Source organism: Camelina sativa, chromosome 14 (assembly GCF_030686135.1).
Source record: "Camelina sativa cultivar CO46 ecotype springtype chromosome 14, ASM3068613v1".
NCBI lineage: Eukaryota > Viridiplantae > Streptophyta > Magnoliopsida > Brassicales > Brassicaceae > Camelina > Camelina sativa.
This window is the reverse complement of record NC_141893.1, coordinates 3,922,266-3,942,653: the sequence shown is the minus strand read 5'-3', so window position 1 is coordinate 3,942,653 and position 20,388 is coordinate 3,922,266. Positions and strand designations below refer to the sequence as shown.

General features: G+C 36.8%; 3 protein-coding genes across 4 annotated transcripts; 1 reads left to right on the top strand and 2 right to left on the bottom strand.

Moving 5' to 3' along the window:
• Positions 1 to 281: 281 nt before the first annotated feature.
• On the top strand, positions 282 to 5,865 carry LOC104739605 (uncharacterized). Of its 2 annotated transcripts, none has more exons than XM_010460020.3 (15): positions 282 to 733; positions 1,094 to 1,465; positions 1,559 to 1,644; positions 1,820 to 1,974; positions 2,244 to 2,497; positions 2,608 to 2,662; positions 3,052 to 3,291; positions 3,386 to 3,519; positions 3,608 to 3,791; positions 3,880 to 3,939; positions 4,027 to 4,275; positions 4,498 to 4,756; positions 4,857 to 5,062; positions 5,161 to 5,211; positions 5,405 to 5,865. In XM_010460020.3, exons 2-15 carry the CDS (start codon positions 1,293 to 1,295, stop codon positions 5,705 to 5,707), a joined length of 2,409 nt encoding a protein of 802 aa, XP_010458322.2. In that variant the 5' UTR covers positions 282 to 733; positions 1,094 to 1,292; the 3' UTR covers positions 5,708 to 5,865. The 2 variants fall into 2 exon arrangements, with proteins under 2 accessions (XP_010458322.2, XP_010458323.2); XM_010460021.3 differs by having other exon boundaries at positions 287 to 733; positions 3,389 to 3,519.
• Positions 5,866 to 7,003: 1,138 nt separating this feature from the next.
• LOC104739602 (receptor-like protein kinase 7) lies at positions 7,004 to 10,552 on the bottom strand. The gene is made up of 2 exons (XM_010460016.2): positions 7,753 to 10,552; positions 7,004 to 7,672 (listed from the first exon to the last, which is right to left on the bottom strand). Exons 1-2 carry the CDS (start codon positions 10,301 to 10,303, stop codon positions 7,299 to 7,301), a joined length of 2,925 nt encoding a protein of 974 aa, XP_010458318.1. The 5' UTR covers positions 10,304 to 10,552; the 3' UTR covers positions 7,004 to 7,298.
• Positions 10,553 to 14,977: 4,425 nt separating this feature from the next.
• LOC104739603 (sucrose transport protein SUC4) lies at positions 14,978 to 19,063 on the bottom strand. The gene is made up of 6 exons (XM_010460017.3): positions 17,930 to 19,063; positions 16,374 to 17,101; positions 16,092 to 16,155; positions 15,966 to 16,009; positions 15,485 to 15,664; positions 14,978 to 15,396 (listed from the first exon to the last, which is right to left on the bottom strand). Exons 1-5 carry the CDS (start codon positions 18,477 to 18,479, stop codon positions 15,506 to 15,508), a joined length of 1,545 nt encoding a protein of 514 aa, XP_010458319.2. The 5' UTR covers positions 18,480 to 19,063; the 3' UTR covers positions 14,978 to 15,396; positions 15,485 to 15,505.
• Between the last annotated feature and the right edge of the window lie 1,325 nt (positions 19,064 to 20,388).

Here is a 20,388-nt window from a genome sequence, read left to right as displayed (position 1 = left end):
AAAAGAAGTTAATATTCATTTTTTTTATAGAATGTAACTATATTTACAAGATTCCGTTGACATAAAAATAAAAATAAAAAAAGGAAAAGAAGAATAAACCAAACCTGTTTTATTTGTCCAAATGTAATTTTAGCTACTAGCTAGTACAGCTGTTATAGGCCGAAGAATATGAATGATATGATAATGGTCATTTACATGGATTGGGCCTAATACACAACCAAGTAAATCGGGTTTGGAGCTAATGCATATAAAGCATAGTGTGGGTCGGATCCACCATTTTCACGACAGTACAACGCCGATCTGGCGCAAAACAAAAGAACCAAAAAAGAAAAAACAAAGAAAACACATATAAGTAATTGGTGTCGTCGTATGAACTTTTATGCTTTACCCGACAAAAAAATAATTAAAAAAAAAAGTTTGAAGAAAAAAAAAATCCTTGAATCCCTCAAAAAAAAAAAAAAAAAACATTTTGATTGTTCCCTACCATACTTTTTTTTTCGAACATCTGTAACTTTCTCAGATCCTTTCTTTTGCATTAGCTCAGGTTATATTTTTTTTGTCGTCCTGCAAAGAGAAAAGAAAACCCTAAAACGAATCTGGTCTGGGTTTCTTCTGTCTGAAAAATATCGTCAGATCTAAGTTTTTTCAAAGGCCCACCACCACCATCTTCTCCTTCTTACTCTCTCTCTCTCTGCTTTTGCTCTGCCATTGATATCGTTTTTTCCATCTTAAGGTAAATGTAGTTCTCTTAAAGTTTTGACATGTTCGTAAATTTTTCTCCTTTTTTGTTCTTTTTGCGTATTTAGAGGGAAACATTAGTTGCTACGTTGTTTTGACATTTCAATATGAATTCTTATTCTCTGTAACCCACTAGCTGAAATTGGGATTTTAGCTTTTTTTTTTTTTTTTTTTTTTTACCTAAGTAGCTGTTATTCATTAATCAAGATTCTCTCTGCTTTAATGTCCGAACAGAGAGAGATATCTACTTTTTTAGATTCTCTTTGTTTGATGCTATTCTATATGAGATGATTGTTAAGTCAACTCTTTGGTGTGTTGTTGAATATTTACAAAGTTTGCATATTTTCATCTGCAGCTGCTGCTTTGGCTTGTCGTGTGTTGCTTTGGGTGACCATTGAGTATAAGGTCTTTGCAGATTAGTTATGTTTAGAAGTAATCTATTATTCATGGAGACATGAAATTTTTGGAACAAGTAGTAGTTCTACTGGTTCAGGATATAATTATCCTGAAAACACTCATCCCAAGTTTTTAGCAAGGTGATGTGAGTTCTCCATATGTTACGCCGCCTTGGATGGTTAATTGGACTGAGCCAAAGAAGTAGGCAAACAAAGACGCTTGATGCTGAGCCTTACGTAGCCAGGGTTAAACCAGTTCTAATGGTCGACACTGTTCAGGAGATTGCTATCTATATCCATAGGTTTCATAACCTTGATCTTTTCCAGCAAGGGTATTGCTATATACTTTTAGGCTTTGCCTAAGTTGAAACCTTTTCTCTCTCTTCTTTTTCTTATTCTAAGACTTGTGTCTTTCATTATTTTAGATGGTATCAAATAAAAATCAGCATGAGATGGGAGGACGGTGATAACAACTCCTGTGGTATTCCTTCACGAGTTGTTCAGTATGAAGGTACTCTTAATCTATCAGCTTGCTACGTTCGTGTGATTGAGTACACAATTCCATGATGCCAGTGTGTTTCCGGAATTATATGTCTATTTCTCCTGTCTCTGTGTACTTGGGAGAGTTTGTTTTTTAGTATAATAAATCAATAGCATTAAAGGATCAACGTACCTATGTGTCACAGCTCTTGATTCAACTTCAAACGGCACAAATGGAGTGTGGAAGATAGATGATAAAGACAATAGTTTCTTATCACAACCCTTCCGTATTAAATATGCAAGGCAGGATGTTCGTCTATGCATGATGGTCTCGTTTACTATGCCCCTTGAAAGATATGAGGTATACCGGTCTCTCTTTCCTTTTTACATAGGTATCAATCTCATAATGTATTCCTACAATTAAGGAATATGACCAAATGAGCTGCACAATATTCAAACAACATGAATTAAACTGCTTTTCTACTCTTGTTGACATGCAAAGTATGTACGCCACTGAGTTTTTTTGAGAATATTTTTAGCTGGAGATCTTGTAGAGTCATAGTCAGCAACAATAATTATGCTATTTGTGATAAGTGGTGTACAATGAATGACTAGCTGTGATTTATGCAGGGGTCAGCTACATCTGCTGTTATTTTGAAGTTTGAGCTCTTGTATTCCCCAGTTATGGAGGATGTATCAGTGACACATTCAGATGCTTCTTCTGCAGCAGTGCATGAATTTCGTATTCCTCCTAAAGCTCTCTCAGGGTTGCATTCTTATTGTCCGGTGCACTTTGATACCTTTCACGCAGTTCTTATCGATGTAAGTGTCCACATCAGTGTCATGAAATCCGCAGCTTACAAACGGCCTGCAATATTATCAAGGTATGCCTCTAATATTTGGATTCTTCGTAATTGGCCATTGTTAAATTCCAATTTTTTGCTGAGTTTTATATATCTCTTTAGTTAATAATATATCAACACGTTTGGTGCAGTGATGCAAGTAATGGTAAAAATTTGGCCAGCGGCAATGTTCAGTCCTCCAAAAAAGTATATGTTCTTACACTATCCTCAGCATGGCATACTGTTCTCAGATTCGGCATATTTGGTTTTTTATTATATACTATTCTGATGCTCCGCATAAAAGTTTATCACTTTCTTTTTTAAATAATGTTCTTTTCTTAGAAAGCTGAACTTTTATGCTAGAGTTCTTATTCTTTTCTAGAATCTCTACTTTTAGGATGCTAGAGCTGAGCTGAGTCATATTTTCAGTCTTGTTGACAGTGCTTGTATGAAAATAGCATGGTTTTACAGAACTTTATGTTACAAAGTTGCATGATTTGACAAGAACTTTATTATGCTACCCTGCTTTGTTGTAACGCTCCTCTTTCTTGGAATTTTCAGTAATTTTATTGATTGATTATTTTGTAATTCAATAGGCCTTTGCTCAGATTGCTTCTGCCGACAATAAGCTTGTATCATTTGTTAAAGCCTTACTTGGAGCTCGTGACACTTTGCTTGAAGAAATGCAAATACTTAGCAAGGCAGTTGGTCAGACAATGGACTTGTCTGAGTTTGTATCCAGTATGGACAGTGCTCTTTTGTCTGACTCAGCTTCAACTGAAAAATCTGTTGAAGTTGAAGGTTCAGGACAAGGCAAGCAACAAAACAGTCTTGAGGTCCTTGCTTTATTATACTGCAGAGTATTCTTTATCTATTACCTTGTTTCACTATCTTCTGGAATATGAGCTTGTCTCTCCATTTTTGACACAGAAGTTGAATGGCCCATTTGATTTAGCAAGTGATGACTTGCTTCACAACCTCTCAAAGGAGCATCTATCTCGAACCTTTCACTTACTCGGCACCCAGCTTCATTACCTTTGGAATACCTTTTTGACATTTCATCGGTAATTTCCCTTAGACAACCATAGTCCGATAAGCTTAGATTGTTTACTAAGTTAGCTACTGATCGTTGACCGTATTTGTCCTTTTCAGGGATAATTATACAAAAATCTTGGAACATCTTCACGATATCTGGACAAAAGATCGAAGAGCTGAATGGTCGATATGGATGGTGTACTCCAAGGTTGAAATGCCACATCATTTTATAAGTGGAATGGACGATATTTCGAACCATAGTTTACACAAAAGAGTCTCAAGTGTGTTGAAGCTGAATGATGTGAGTTATATAGTTAAGAGTCCATTTTTCAAAATTTTCATTAGATGGCGAGCTTGGCTCTACTCATTCAATTTTTGCTCTTACGCAGCCTGCACAAGTTGCATCCACCCGCGCTGAACTTCACCGTCGAAGTATTGCACAAATGCGGGTTTGTTATTTTTTTTGTTTCGTGATTCATTTACCTGTTGGTTTCGTTAAGTTGTAAAATTTGTTTTAACCATAACTAAATATGCAGATTAACAACCGGGCGATACAAGACATGCATATATTTGGTGATCCGATGCGTGTTCCTATTGTTATAATTGAACGTGTTTGGAATGCACCACGGCGTACTTTCAGTGAGAATTCGTACATGAGACATGTTGATAAAATCGATTCTAGCTTACTTAATGGGCACGAAGATGAGAGTGTGACAAAAAAACAAAATAACCCTCAGCATAGTGGTCGTGAGCTGAAGATCGTTGTTTTTGTTCATGGTTTCCAGGCAAGTATCTTTTAGAAGTTCAGTTGATTGCTCTTTCTTAAGCTTATGTAGTAATACTAATATACCTTTCTTCCTTAAATCATTGTGTTTATTGGCACAGCGTCCATATGTTAGAGTTGCGTCTTCTTCTTTTTTCTGTTTTACTTTTGCAGTTACAGTTTGCTTTTGTAGCTTTCCAATCATTTACCCATTTACATGATAGATTTTTGCGTACTACTATAGGGGCATCACTTAGACCTAAGGCTTATACGGAATCAGTGGCTCCTGATTGATCCCAAGATAGAATTTCTAATGTCTGAGGCAAATGAGGAGAAAACACATGGCGATTTCAGGGAAATGGGTCAGAGGCTTGCACAGGAAATTGTTTCTTTCTTCAAGAAGAAAAAGGATAAACATGCGAGATACGGGCGCTTAAAAAACATTAAGCTGAGTTTTGTTGGACATTCAATCGGTAACGTCATCATCAGAGCTGCAATAGCTGGTATGTTCCTAGAATCTCTCTCAGACAGTAACTACAATGAATTCTTAGCTCGGTACTACTGGTGTTTATCATTCTCAGCGACCTTTGTATTTTGTTGCAGATAGTTTGATGGATCCATACAGGAAGTATTTTCATACATATCTATCGCTTTCGGGTCCACATTTGGGTTATCTATACAGTTCAAATTCCTTGTTTAATTCTGGACTTTGGCTCCTGAAGAAGTTAAAGAGTACTCAGGTTATTCATCAGCTTACACTCACTGATGATCCTGATCTCCAGAATACTTTCATTTACAAGCTCTGCAAGGTAGCAATAAGTCTTAACATTTCACCAAGATTTTGTACCATAGTTACAACCAGACCTTAGTTCTGTGGTTCTAATGTCGATTTTGAAATTTGTTTCAGCAAAAGACTTTGGGCAGTTTCAAAAACATAATTCTGCTGTCTTCCCCTCAGGTACATTCCATTATACTTTTGGAATATGATAGTTATTAATCTGAATGATCTCTGGTTCTGTAAACTTTACCAATATAAAATTGTAGAGAGAAGGATATTTTGATCATAAAATGCAAAAATCTTGGTTCATTTGATTCTAGTTTGCAACGAATTTTTGATTTTGTACTTAGGAGTCATGTTTTTGCTATGACAGGATGGGTATGTTCCATATCACTCGGCCAGGATTGAATCTTGCCAACCAGCTTCTTTCGACAACTCAAAAAAAGGTGTTGCGTTCTTAGAGATGCTTAATAACTGCATGGATCAAATACGTGGGCCGTCCCCAGAAACCCCGCACCACCAGAGAGTGTTCATGCGCTGCGATGTCAACTTCGACACAACCTTGTATGGCCGTAACCTGAATTCATTCATCGGTCGTGCTGCCCACATCGAATTCTTGGAGTCTGATATCTTTGCAAGATTCACAATGTGGTCATTCCAAGATCTGTTCCGCTGACAAATCTTGATTATGCAGAAATTTTTTTTCAGGTAGAAAAAGATACAAAAGAAACTGTTGTATATTAGTAGGAGAAATCGGAAGAAGTTATTAATTGTATGTAACCTATACGGTTTTGACTTTTGAGCTTCTAAGCATCACTCTGGATCGTTAAGCTATTAGACGCATTAGATTGGTTTAGTCCGGACCGGTGGTTCATAATAGATTGTGAATTAATTTGGTTGTATGGCTAATGCACGATGAATTGTCCAAATCACACATAAGAGTAATGATGGCTTAACCGGTCAGATCTGGCTTTTAGCCCAATAAAAGTGTTAAAGTCTTACAAAATCAAGTTCAAACACTAACAAGACTAGGCCATTTAGTGGGGGGTTTTTTTTTGGTCCACTACATATTTTCTAACTAATGCATGTTTTATTAGTGTTTTCTTTATAGTCAACCAAATCATGTGGAACACAATTTTTTATTTACTTTTATCATATGTTGTGAGTGTGCTATTAATCATTGGCTTTGGATTGAATTGCAAGCCAAGGGAAGAGAAAGATGGGGGGGGGGGGGGGGGGGGGGGAAGACAGCTTTCAATATGTTAAAAGACCACTTAAATAAAAGCTGTAAGATTAGTCTTCTGGCAAGGTGTTAGGTATAACAAATGGTTCACTATCAATTTATAATTTAGTTTTGTAACTAATAATGCAAATTATGAAAGATGTTTACACAGATAAGTTGTTAGCTCTATTACGGGTATTCTGCAAAAATGCACATGTGAACGCTTCTTGTAGATGACGTTAATGAGATTAGTTTAATTAGTTACGCCGAATGAGTTTTCTTATTCCATTCCATCTAAACAGAAAATTAGAAAAGTGAACTTTGAAGTGCCCAGATTTAGAAGTACAATACAAAATTTAACGTTCGAAACAATGCAGATCAGAAGCATTATTGTCTGTTTGTGAAGAGAATGAAGAAAATATACACTTCTCTTTTATTATGTTGGTCAAAGTCGGCAACTACACAAAGTTTTATATTGTGCACACGTACAACATGTTGACCAACTTTTATACTATTATATGACACAAGGGATGAAGGGGTGATATTATTCGTTGATTTAAATCTATCCCCGCTTACGATAATAAAGTTTTCGTTTCATCACACCAAGTATCCAATTTGGATTTGGTTTCGTTTCAGATTTTTTTTTTGTTTTTTTTGGTTTGAGAATGGCTTACAAAATTATAATAAAATAAAACAGAATCGATTAGGACATATGTAGTTATATCATAATACTATGTACGAGTACACCTATGTCGAAATGTGCACTTGTTTTAGCATAGTGCATCTATTGTAAGCACCTTCAATTTCACATAATAGTTGTTGACTGACATAGTGACATTCATTAACTAATTCGAAAACCTTAATACCAAAATTCTACAATTACAAGACATAGTTTACATCAGATCATTACATTACCTATGATTTCTTCATTATCCTGGAGTATCTGGAATCACATTCTCCATCTAAACTCTTTTACGTCGTCGTAATAAGGTTTCATAGTTACCAAAACAGACGCCAAAATAGAGATTTTTGGTCCCTCCAGTCATCAACTTATTTCTTTGATCTTGACATCACTCCCTTTGCTTATCACAATCCCCATCAACCTGCACGGTTCAGCATCCTCGATCATCTGAACCACGCTCCTCATCGTCGGTCTTTGTCCAGGTAGTCTCGCGGTACAGAGGATCGCTATCCTTAGCAACTTGATCGCGTCTTCTTTATACATTTCTCCTAACTTCTTGTCCACAATCTCCATCACACTCTCTTTGCTCTTTAGATTGTTGCTCACCCAGTTCACTATGTCTTTGCTCTCTCCATACTCTGCCTCTATCGGTTTTTTCCCTGTGACCAGCTCCATTAACACTACCCCGAAGCTATACACATCGCATTTCTCAGTCACTTTTGACGCGTATCCATACTCTGCAACAAGATTTTTTTAATGTTAAAATGTAAGACCATTGACAAAGCTGGTGATATAAGAGTTAGGTCTCTTTATTTACCTGGAGCTATGTAGCCATAGGTTCCCGCAACGACATGGGTGGAATCTGGACCGCCATTGCTGGCCTGAAGAATCTTGGCAAGACCGAAATCTGCTATCCTAGGTTTCAAGAACTCATCTAGCAATATGTTACTTGACTTAACGTCACGGTGAATCACCGGTTTCTCATACCCATGATGCAAGTACTCAAGCCCTTTCGCTGCACCAAGAGCAATATCATACCGTGTTTCCCAACCGAGGTTCGACTTCTTGCAAGAGTGAAGCATGTCCCATAAGCTCCCATTAGGCAAGTACTCATACACCAACAAGCTCGAGTCATCGCTCGTGATGCTACAATAGAGTTTCACCACGTTTAAGTGCCGTATAGAGCTTAACGTTTGCACCTCTGTTTCAAACTCTTTCGATCTTCCTTCCCGTTCAGTGAGAATCGGCATAGCACTGCTGAAATTTTTCTGAGTACTACTACTACACCGTATGTGTTTGACCGCAACTTCTTTACCATCACCAAGTACTACTCTGTACACATCGCCACAACCTCCTCTACCGATCAAATTCTCTTCTTTGATCGAATCAATGATATCATCTTCGGTGAAACTCATCCTTCGGAACGACTTTATACTCCAAGATTCGTGTTTAAGCGATCGACCTTCCTTCTTCTCAGTTTTCTTCAGGTACAAGAAAAACACAAGAGACGCAAGCAAGATCAGTGAGCCGAAAACTATACACAGCACGAATACACGAGTGTCTCCATGCGATCTAGAAGGACTTATGCACCGGTTAAACGATTCGATCGTCATGCTACAGAGTCCAGGGTTGCCGTTGAAGCTTCCCTTATATGATGACAAACTCTGAGGGATACGACCTGATAACCTGTTGTTAGAAAGATCAAGAAGGCTAAGCCTTAGAGACGACAAGCTCTCAGGGATCATCCCAGAGAGCTTATTGTCCGAAAGATTCAAAGCGTTGAGCGTGGGAAGAGATCCAAGTGTGTGCGGGATTTCTCCTGATAACGAGTTTTGAGCCATGTTCATATCGCTGAGCATCGAACACGATCCGATAGAGTCAGGTATCTCACCGGAGAAGCTATTGCTCTGCATCTTGAGACTACTAAGTCCCTTGAGTTTCCCAATTGAGTTTGGAATCTTCCCGGAGAACAAATTATTGTTAAGCTCAACCTTGGTTAGAGATACCGTGTCACCAATCTCCTCAGGTAGCTCATCAGACAACTTGTTGAACCCTAGATACAACGCTCCCAGCATTTTACCGTTCTTTATATCAGCAGTGATCGGACCTTCGAAGTTGTTCATGGCTATATCGATGATCTCTAGCTTCGGTAAGCCCCAAAGTCCCGTGGGAACAGTTCCGTTGAGGGAGTTGTCGCTAACTCTGAACCGTTGAAGAGTCAAACAGTTAGCGTACGAGTCAGGTATAGAGCCAGTGAGATTGTTCTGCAGGAGTAGCAGAGCTTTCATCTGCCCGTTCTTGCACATATCAGGAGGGATCGGTCCGGTTAGGTAATTCTCAGACGCGTCGATGAAATCAAAATCAGAAAACGAACCGAGTCCTTGAGGCAAAGAACCGGTTAACTTGTTTGTATAGAGAGAGAGGTTAACGAGATCCTTGAATTCGCCGAACTCGGGAGGAATCTCACCGGAGAATTCGTTTTCGAACATCTGGAGAGAAACGAGATTAGTCAAAGACCTGAGCTCCGATAAGTCGCCGTGTAGAAGATTCGTGGAAGCATCCAAGCGAGTCAGGTTCTTCAAGTTTCCTAAACCGGTAGGGAGTTTTCCGGTTAAGGAGTTGTTGTAAAGCTCTAACTGCCGGAGATTAGTAAGCTTCGTGATCTCCGGCGGGATCTCACCGGTTAATTCGCTATCGGAAATCTCCAAATTCCGAAGCTCCGTCAAATCCCCGATCGGCGGCGGGATTTTCCCGGCGATGCTGCAGTTCGACAAGTAGAGCGACGAGAGTTTGGTGAGAGAAACAATCTCCACGGGAAACTCCGACGTCGTATCGAAGGGATTGTCTCCGATGCTCAAAACGACGAGACTCGTCGCGTTTCGTAGCGATCTCCACGGGAACTCGCCGGAGAAGGCGCTGTTGTTTAGATAAAGAAACTGTAACTGATTCAGAGATGAGAACTCAGGGAAAGCACCGGAGAACAGATTGTTCCCGAGATCCAAGTACTTGAGATTATCGCAGTTTTTGAAATCGGTCGGGGGTATGACTCCGGATAGTGAGTTGAATCCGAGTGAGAGCTTCTCGAGGCTATGAATCTCGCAGACGGAATTGAACGGGAAGTTTCCGGATAAGCCTAGACGAGAGAGATCAATCTCTGAAACGTTGCCGTTTGAATTACAGGTTATTCCGGTGAAAAGACACGGACCGGTAACGGAGTTGAGATTCCAGGAATCGAAGACGGAGAGGTTCGAATCGGAGAAAGATGATTTGAGTTTGAGTAAGAGTTGGAGATCGTCTGAAGAAACGTAGGAGAAGAGAGAGATGACGAGGAAGGAGAAGAAGTTGAAGTTCCGCGACGACGGAGACATGTCGGTGGCGGTGGTTTGAGTTAAACGGGAACTTGTTTTTTTTTTTTTTTTTTTTAATTCACATCGGAGTGATTTGGTTAAGAGGAGAAGAGAGAGAGGTTTGATAATGGCGGGCGCTTTGAACAAAGGCAAAGTTGTTCATCTTATCTGCTGCCATTAAATAAATAATTTCAAAATTTTGGCTTACCTTTTGTAAATTATATAAATCACTCTCACTTTATTTGTTTTTCTTTGTGTTATGGCGTCATTATTTTTTATAATACAATGCTGATGTAATAATTTTATTCGGAAAAAAAGAAATAACTATAGCTAGTTGAATAATATTTTGTTTTATTTAGAAGGGACCCTTGATATAAACTATACTATTTAGTTTTCTAATTATACAGTAAAATGTGTGGAATATTTTAGGAGAGTTTTTGATAGGTACTTTGATAGTTGTTGATACTTGTTTTTATGTACCATTTTGTATTTTTTTTTGGTTTTCATTGACCTTATCTTATGAAATAATTTTTGAAAATGAATATGTAGAATTCGTAAGAAAATGCACATACGAATTGAAACCATATTCCTATCCATAGAGTATTGACTTAGCTTTTTAAAAAATAAACGTTATTGTGTTACAGATTATTTTAAACTATTGACGACCTAACAAAAGATACCTTACGTTATGGAGGTCTGGAAGTCTTATATTAATGTTATTGTACCTTCTTCGTGTTGAAGCTACGGAAACTTGACCAAAAACTTAAATTTAAAACATTATACACGAAATAACATTAGTCAAGTCTATAGGACCAAGAAACCAAACCAAATTGAACCAATCAGTCAAGATCATATATATTATTTTGTAATGTTTGTATAGACAATTTCGTTTATACATATGGGATTCCCGTCTTTTGGTTTGTGGAATCTCCGGTTTACTACGGATTTCGTACGTTAATCTAGAAAGTTTGCAATATCTTTGTACTCGATCACTTTTGTAATGAATAATATCTTTGAAATATTCACTCTTGTGTTAGAATTATTATAGGATCAAACAAAATTAATTCTGGTTTTTCTCTCGAATAAGCTAAGTGTCATCCAAAAAATAAAAGTGTGTAGCATGCAGTTAGGTTTAATCAAAATCCATTTTTCTTAATTTACTACTTAAGATCATCGTCTTTTTATGAGACTACACTATATATATATATATATATATGGTAGCGGTAGGTTAGGTAGTTGTAGACTAAATATTATGCAGCGCTATTTATTGTGTTATTTACAAGTATTAACTCTACTGCTACTAAATGATTGGGTAAATGAGTGAGTGATATATAATTACATTTTAATGTTCCCCTTACAGTTTTCAAAATTTTCTTACAATTCTATTGAGCTCCGCGCATCACTACATACATGTGTATGTGTTGAAGAACACTTGCTTTTTTTATGGCACACTAGTTGCAACTTGCTACCCATATACTTTTTCCAAAGTTAATTAGAAAGTACTTATATGTCTTAATAACTCTTATAACTTAAAACAAACGGCTATTCTTGATTTTAAAAGGGGGGAAAATTGTAATTTTTTGTTTCGATTACCGAAGTAACCAATCTTACAATGTCTATGAGTACGCATTAGTTATGGAGCAATATACATATATATCGACTATAGAACTAATGATTATAATACTGCCGCTCCATAATTGCCATGTTCAAATTTGTTTGCGGACTCTTTTTCGGTGGACTCTTCTTTTTCCGACATAAAACAATATAAAAAGAAATACAATTAGAGTTTTCGTTCATTTTATTTTTGTGAATTTGTTGCGAGTATTCATTTGTCATATTCGGATTAGGTGGAGACATTAATAATTGATTCCACGCCAGAAGACACTAGCTAGCTAGTGAGTCCAACAAAAAACATGTATTTTTCAAAGCTTTGAATATTATTTAGTAAGGAAAACATTTATTTGCTAGCGTTCGCCTTTGCTAGTATTGTAGAATTTTTATGATCAAGTGACGTATAACTAGAGATATAATATAGATGGTCTATATTAAGCGTAAGACTATAGTTATAAACTTATAATGGTAGTTGCTTGCTCTTAATTATAGTCTTAGGCTAGACACTAAAAGGGCCTGCAATAGAATATACTAGCTGGCTTAGGGGTTCCCTATAATATTAACATGCGCAATCACAAATTAATCTAAACAAAAAACATTATAATTATTGACGTAAATGTGAACCTATGCATGGATCATTGTTTGAAACAAAGATTAGTGAAGCATAACAGAATTTAATCTGGAAAAAAAAGTAACCACAAATTTTCAACTCTACAAGAGTTTGACCTTTATTAAGAGTTTTAACTGTACCGTAACTATGTCAAAAGAAACCGTAAGTCTGTAACTATACGAATCTTTTTATGGTCAAATGAATTATAACTCGAATCTTTTTGAGTCTTCACATTTTACTCGTCAAAAAGCGTTCGAAGCTTCATGGAAAAAGAGGGCAGAAAAATAAAGTTAAGATGAAATAAGTTGTCCAATAATTGAAGCCTAAGAAAAGACAATATCAATTTTGTGAATGATAGGGCAAGTGCATGCACATGACGATAAAATGTACTTATCAACCAAACACAGGGTGGACTTCACTTAAAACTCTTCTTTTTGTGATATGAAAATCTTGAAAGATAAAAGCTAAATGTTTTGTTTCATACAAAAAGGTAATTACTTTATATCTTTTAGCTAAAGCTAAAAAAGGCTAATTAAAGGGGAAAAAAAAAATTCCCACTTATGTAAAAATACGAAGGCGACAAAGGATGAATGAAATGGCCAACTGTGAATGCTTTCAACAACCCAATTGTTTATTTTTTAACAATATATATAGAAACAATCTAAATATAACGTAAAGTGGAGTTTCATCTTTCTTTCTTCGTCAGGTGGATTTTATCACATTTTAGAATAACAAATATTATTAAATTAAAACGGGGTTTTAATTTTCTACGCATCCAAAAATGTACTGCAGGCAAGAATAAAAATCGAGGCTCTCATTTTCAATTTATATTAAATCTTGCAAAATTAATTACAATTATGCTTATGCAATTGAGACACATGAACTTCTGCTTCTCACGTGACTGTCGATCCATGAATCAATCTTGAAGCTACTAAAATAGTTTCGCTTCAAGACTATAGGGTGAAGACTGAAGAGTACTAACTGAAACTCCTTTGAACCACATGGTCAATATTTAAATAGTATGCTGAGAACCTTTCTAGATTAAATAATAGATAAAGATATTAATAAATACGAAATCCAACTTAAAACTAATTGATAATAAAAGAAAAGTTTCAGATATTATATATATTGTCTTATAAATTTCTATTTTCTCGATGTGAGATATTTTAATATATCCTTTTACATTCAGAGCTAGACATCTGAAACATAAAGTTTATAGAACTGGACATCTACAAATAAATTTATAATCAAAAAAAATTTATCATAAATTTTAATATTATATTAATAAACATGGGATCCAACTCAAAACTAGTTTACAATAAATAAAAAAATCTATATATTATATATTGCTTCATAAATCTCTATTCTCTCAATGGCTAGGATATCTTAATAAAAGATTAAAACACGATTAAGATAGATAAAGACTTGAAAAAATCATTATCAAGAGAAAAATTAGAATAGATCGATCGTAGTGCAACGAGAGACTCTTCCTCGAATCTATTGATTAAAGAGAATAGATTTTTGTCATTCGTCTAGAAGCATGGAGGTGTGAAAGCCGCCCTAATTGACTTTGAATAAGAGGTTCTTCAATATGAGTCGGTGAGTGACACCACGTTTTTTGTCCTTGTTTATATCACTGATATGAGATAGGCTCTGGCCTCTCCGAATCCAACAGATTTTGAGGTCCCTTGTGCTCCCACACGTGTATTCTACTATTCTTTTTCTTCTTCTTATTTTTTTTTGGCATTACACAGCATAAGTACTGTTGTAATATTTTATCTAACCAAAGTTTAAGTTTTCATTTCTCAAAAAAAAAGTTTTAAGTTTTCATCATGACTAGTTTTTTCAGTTTTCTGTTTTTAGGTTATATGTTTAAAATTGAACTCTTCGTATTTATATGTTCGAAAGCAGACTCTTCTAAACATTTTTTGCGCAGTCTACTTTAATCGAATACATACATATCATGCTAAGATTTTTAAATTTCTTACAAATTATATCGAATATGTTAAATATTGTATTCGCTAAATATTATGTTAACCACATAAAAATCACAACTTGAGACTCAAATATCTATCAATATTCAAACTGACACTTAATTTACAGTGTGACAAAGAATCCCATCCATCTTTAGCAGCTTTTAGATGTCTTAACAGATCAAAAACACTCACATCAAAAGAGGCTTTGAAAGGAACTACTAAGCAGTAACCAACAGTCCAAAGGAAACATTTGGAAGATAGCTAGATTAGAGAATATTAGGCCCAGTAGGAGTAGTAGCAAATCCAAGATTTCTTTTTGAAAGGGATGTTTGAGACTGAAATTAGTGATATGCGATTGAGCTTATTTCTTGTGCATTCAGTGATTCGCAGTACCAGCTGAAGCTAATTATAGAGAGCTACGACCGTAATTAAGCAAAGAGACTACTCAGCTAAGAAGTAATGGATCATTTCTACTTTTACTACATAGAGTCTACAAAGTTTTTGGATATCAGGTTTCTTTATCAAAGTATATGTAAAGAAAATGAACTTTATAACAGTTACAGGACCGAGAAAATTCATTGGCCTTTACAAACTCTCCGTTGCACACAAGTTTTTACATTAATTTACAACAAAGAAACAGAGAAGATCCCGCGTAGGGGCTTCCACGAGAAGGAGAGGTGTATATATATCTCACAAACTGAATGATGGTGTTCTTTATTTCGTTGGTAACTTCTATGGCTTTTTCGTGGCCACAAGGATTATAATCCCAAAGTAGAGGGGGATTAGGTCCTAGTCGCTGCAAATAAGTTAGTCACACGAGAAGCCATTGCATGAATTCGACAAGGATCACAGTAAGTGGTCCATCTCCCTGCCAATTTCCAGCACTCCCCCTTATGCGTTCGTCGCTTCAAACTCATCTGTTTTGCAATAACCGCTTTTATTAATAATTAATTGACAACTTTTAAGTGCTTACTTACTTCTGTATAAGAATAGTAATGATTATACCTTATAGCAAAAGAGAGGTCATTATGGGAGAGGGATGGGCTTCTGAATCCTTGTTCGCGGAAGAGCCAAGATGGCTACAATTCCGCCAATGAAACCTGCAGCTGCTCCTACTGCAAGCGCAGGTGAATTCCCACCTCCAAACAGTTGATCCCATGGGCCACTGCCAACAGATATAATTACCTGCATACACATAATGATTGAACAACAGAAACTGAGTTTAATGCCATTACAAACACAGGGAAGGAAAATGCACCAATTGACAAATATAGAGAAAGTAACAGTGTCCTTTCATCACCGGCCATAAGGCCCATAAATAAAACAATGAAAAGACTACTGACGAAGCAAACCAAGCTGCTTTCACTTATGATTGTGGACTCCCTTTGTAGGATTTCTTGATGATCGAGACAGACACATATAAACAAGAACAGAAATTGACATGCAGCATCTTATAATGCAAAAAAGATGGTTGAACAACGCTTACCTGTGGGATAACTATAGCCAAATTAAGCACCCCCAAAGATAAACCTGCAACAAATAGAAATTTCATAAGAAACACCACTCATTTGTAAAGTAAAAGCAGTGAGCATAGTATTAAATAGATGCATACCTTGACCGAGGCCCAAGGATTCAATACGTATGGAAATCAACGCATATGGGACACTATAAGTTATCTGCAGAAGAGTAACAATGGCATTAGTTACAACATAAGCATAAATAAACTCCACCATGTGGTTACAGATGAGCAAGAAATACATCAAAGTAATAGTATCATGATATCTCCAGCTTGGCAACAGCCAAACGGCATCACAATAAAAAGATTAGCTGCAAACTATAAATTTTTTGTTTGGCACTGTATGTAACATGAAAGCAGAATTTCAAGAGTACTTACTGCCAATGGAATGCCCAGAACTGTAAAGATTAAGAGAGCAGCAAATACGATGCTGGCAGGTGGTTGTTCATGGCCAATGTAGCCAATGTGTGATGCAACAAATGAAGTGATAATCATTCCAAGAAAGCAAACAGCCATAATGACATTTGATATTCCCCAAACAAAACCAGCACCCCACTTTCTGCAAAGTTTCTCCATGAGCACCGAAGTGATTCCAAGAACAACAGAATTCAACATCAAACCAAGTGCACCCATACTAACTCCTGCACTGTAAGAAGTACCTATGTTCGGTTCACCGCCATAGATCTCTCGACCCATCCAATCAGTATCAAATAAAATAAATGGAAACCAACCAATCCATGTCAATGCTGTAACAAGCAAGATAATCCAAACATTTCCTGGAAAATATCTGAAAGTTCCTAATATTTCAGAAATAAAAGCTTCGTCTGTTCCACTAGTTTGCCCATGTGCTTCAGAAGCCAATGAAGCAAGAGGTACCTCATGAGCCGCTGTGATGCTTAGGATCGTAGTTATTGCAATAAAGACAACATCTATGTAGAAGGCAGACTTGAGATTGGCACATTCCACATTGCATGCAACAGTCTTTGTGAAAGTGAAGATCTTGTACCAACCATTATATGATCCAGTAGCATAACCAAGAATATTGCCAATAGCCATAAAGAGAGAGAAGTAGCCATTAGCTACTCGAGTTCTGCGATTATCATTTTCTGAAAGGAAAAGATTGGACAAGAGTTAAATCACAACAGAGCGTTTCTTTTCGTACCATGATGACTTAATTACAAAACAATCACCAAACTAATCGTGCAACCACAAGCAAGGTTGCCCAAAACAAGATTGGATTTTTTTATGGCAAGTCTTAAGTACATGCAAAATCTCAAACGCTGGCATATACACTTTCTTACAGTTACAGGGCTATCTATTAGAAACTGTAAGTTGAAAACACTACCTAAAAACGTGCGAATATAACTGAAATACCTAACAGAAACCTGAAAAATTGTCGGATGCTCGACCTACATGCATAAATGCCAACTCTGGAACTAAAAGAGATACCCAGATGAGTATTAAGCAGCTTCTTAACTCATCAGCCACCCCAAAAGCTCAAATATGCAGAGATCCAAGAAGTGAATCCATTAACTATATGTACCTAATCTAAGATTAACTTCACTATAATTTACACAAACTCACCAAACGTGTTCAAATCCTAACACCCCTACCTCTGGACCACTTCATCAAACTGTGGTCTTCCTAAGGTAAAAAATCCCAAATTTTAAAAGAAATCAGAGTCCCTACACTCAATCTAGGATTCAATTAAAAAAAAAAAAAAACAAAGTTTAGGTGACTCAAGACGATAAGCCACCGACAAAGAAACAAAGAAGGGGCCTTTTGATTGTAAGGAGGAGACAAATTTGGTAATTACAAGATACCCAACACACTTTCATGTTTTGCATGTGAGTACACGAGAACCCCCAAATTCACGAGGTTTGAAATCATTCAAAACACGAGAAATTGAAAGAGCCCAAAGTAACAAACTTTACCAGTAAGATCGGCGAGGAGAGCACGACAAGGACCTTGAGTCATGTTATTAGCAACATCAAGAATCCAAAACCCTAAAACAAAAGCCACAATCGCTCTGGGCCTAATCTCCCCTTCTGTATCCCCAAATGCCCATCCTATATCCGCCGCGTGACCTATAACCAAAACAGAGACAGCAATCGCGGCAGCTCCGGCGACAATAAAGGGTCTCCGGCGACCGTACTTGCTAGTACACCTGTCGCTGCTATGCCCAACAAGCGGTTGAACGAACAAGCCAGAGAGAGGACCGCAGAGCCAAATCACACTAGCCCAAGCGTGTGGGATACCTAGCTCCTGGACGTAAGGCGTCAGCAGAGAAAGCTGAAGCGCCCACCCGAATTGAATCCCGCACGCGACTGAAGCCACACGGAGAAGCACACGCTTCGATACTTTTGATCGAGGAGGAGGAGCTACAGCAACGGGGCGAGAAGAAGGGTTGTTAGAGGGTCGAGGTACTGGTGGACGGTTGCGAGTGGCTTTGTGGCGGCGATCTTGATCGGAAGTAGTAGCCATTTTTTTGGAAGCTTTCGACCACCGTTCTAACAACACTGATTCGTGTGGCTTTGAGAGAAAGTACAATGATGGCAAAGACGAAGATGTTGTAAGACTACCATTGGACTCCTGTGTGGTCTATTTTTGAGAATCTTACCTTTTTTAATTAAAACTTGAGTGCGTTTTTTTTAAGTGTTTTAATTTGTTGGGGGCTTTTTTGTAAATTTTCAAAACAGTCGGCACGTAAAAAGAGGTTATAGTGGATGGAAGGTTTTGTTTTCTGTATGGATTAAAAAAATACGGTATTTATGTTACTACTATGAAATCATTAGTCGTCACTTTGACACTTTCTGTTGGATCACGGGGAAAAGTAGTTTCACATACGTAAGCTTTTTCAAAGAGAGACGTCGATAAAACTATATCAATATGCAAGCTTTGTTGTCTTAAGAGTTTTTTTTTTATCACAGTAAAGGGAAACAGAAAAAAAGTATGATAGTATTAGTATCTTACGTAGTTATTGATTTAAAGGTAAGACGAGAGAGAGAGAAAGAGACTAATTATGCAATAGAAATTATTTGTTTGCTTTGGAGAAGTGTGTATTACACAAGGAATGATTTTGTTTATTTATATTTATAAACGAAGTACAATAATGCATGCATAAATATGGTATATAGATCCCCACTACAATTTAATGTATTTAATGCAATATTCGTGTGGTTGTTACTCGAATAGTCGAATATATGATGTCAGCTTTCATTCTTCCAAATAAATGTTACATAGGTTTAAATGTCAGCTTTCATTCTTCCAAAAAAACTAATACGCGTAAGACGTAACTTAATTTTATTAAACCGAAACCAGCTAATAAAGTTAAGACGGTTTTCGGGTCCATTTTTAGAAAAAGATGGATTTTGGGGGTCGAAAAAGATTGAGCTCGAGATGAAAAATACAATATTTATTGTTTGTTATACAAGTGGCCAATGTGAGCCCGTAAACATATGGCACGGAAGGGTGCCATATTTTCAATGTAGAAGAACTAGAACCATCCCCACCCCCACTTTAAAGTAGCATCTTTTTATATGATTACTATTTAGGCCTAATCATGTATTAGCTTTTACCTAAGTATTATAACTTTTAATCAAGGAAGCGGACACCATTTTCTTATATAGGTGCTAAATAGGGTAGGTAAACCTGTCTTTGTGTTGTTCAATCTTTTGTTTTGAGTAATCAACTATTTGGCCAGTTAATTGGGTTGGAATGGTCGGATAAAAGCAACATATTTTGTTTTCATTTTCATGGCTTTTTCGTAGTTGCATCGGCCGACTCATATTTTCAGCTGTATTCGTATGAATGATGATGATCGTAGCGGTTTGGAAAATTGGACAAGATACCTTCCTTTTCGTTCAATCCCTTGACCAAACAAGGTGAAGTATATTTACGTGAATGAAGAATCTGTAATTGAGGCCCAATAGTTGTCTCGTGGATTTAACCCAAATAAGGATAACAAAAACAACCCAAATAAGGCCTGTTTCTCTTCTCAATGATTATTTATATTCACAGAACCGCCATAGAGAGAAACCAAAAAGAAAAGAAAAAAAGGATGGAAAAAACGAGAGAGTAGAAGGCCGCAAAAGAAACACGGTCAGTGACGAAAACGTGGCCGCGTAAGCAACGAGTTCAAAAGGGTCCGCGTCCGTGCGTCGCATAGTCAACAACAAGTGCCACCTCCATCTTTCTTCTTCTTTTTTAATTCTTTCCAAAACTTGTTTTCTCAGTTGTCTCTTCTCTTCTTTTCGTCTATATTTACATGTAAACTTTCATGTAATACTTATTTATCTTTGTTTAGAAAAATAGGAATTTTTCTTGTCTTAGAAAACAAAACACTCCAGTCACTAAACTATAAGAAATTAGATAATTATCATTTTATGAACAC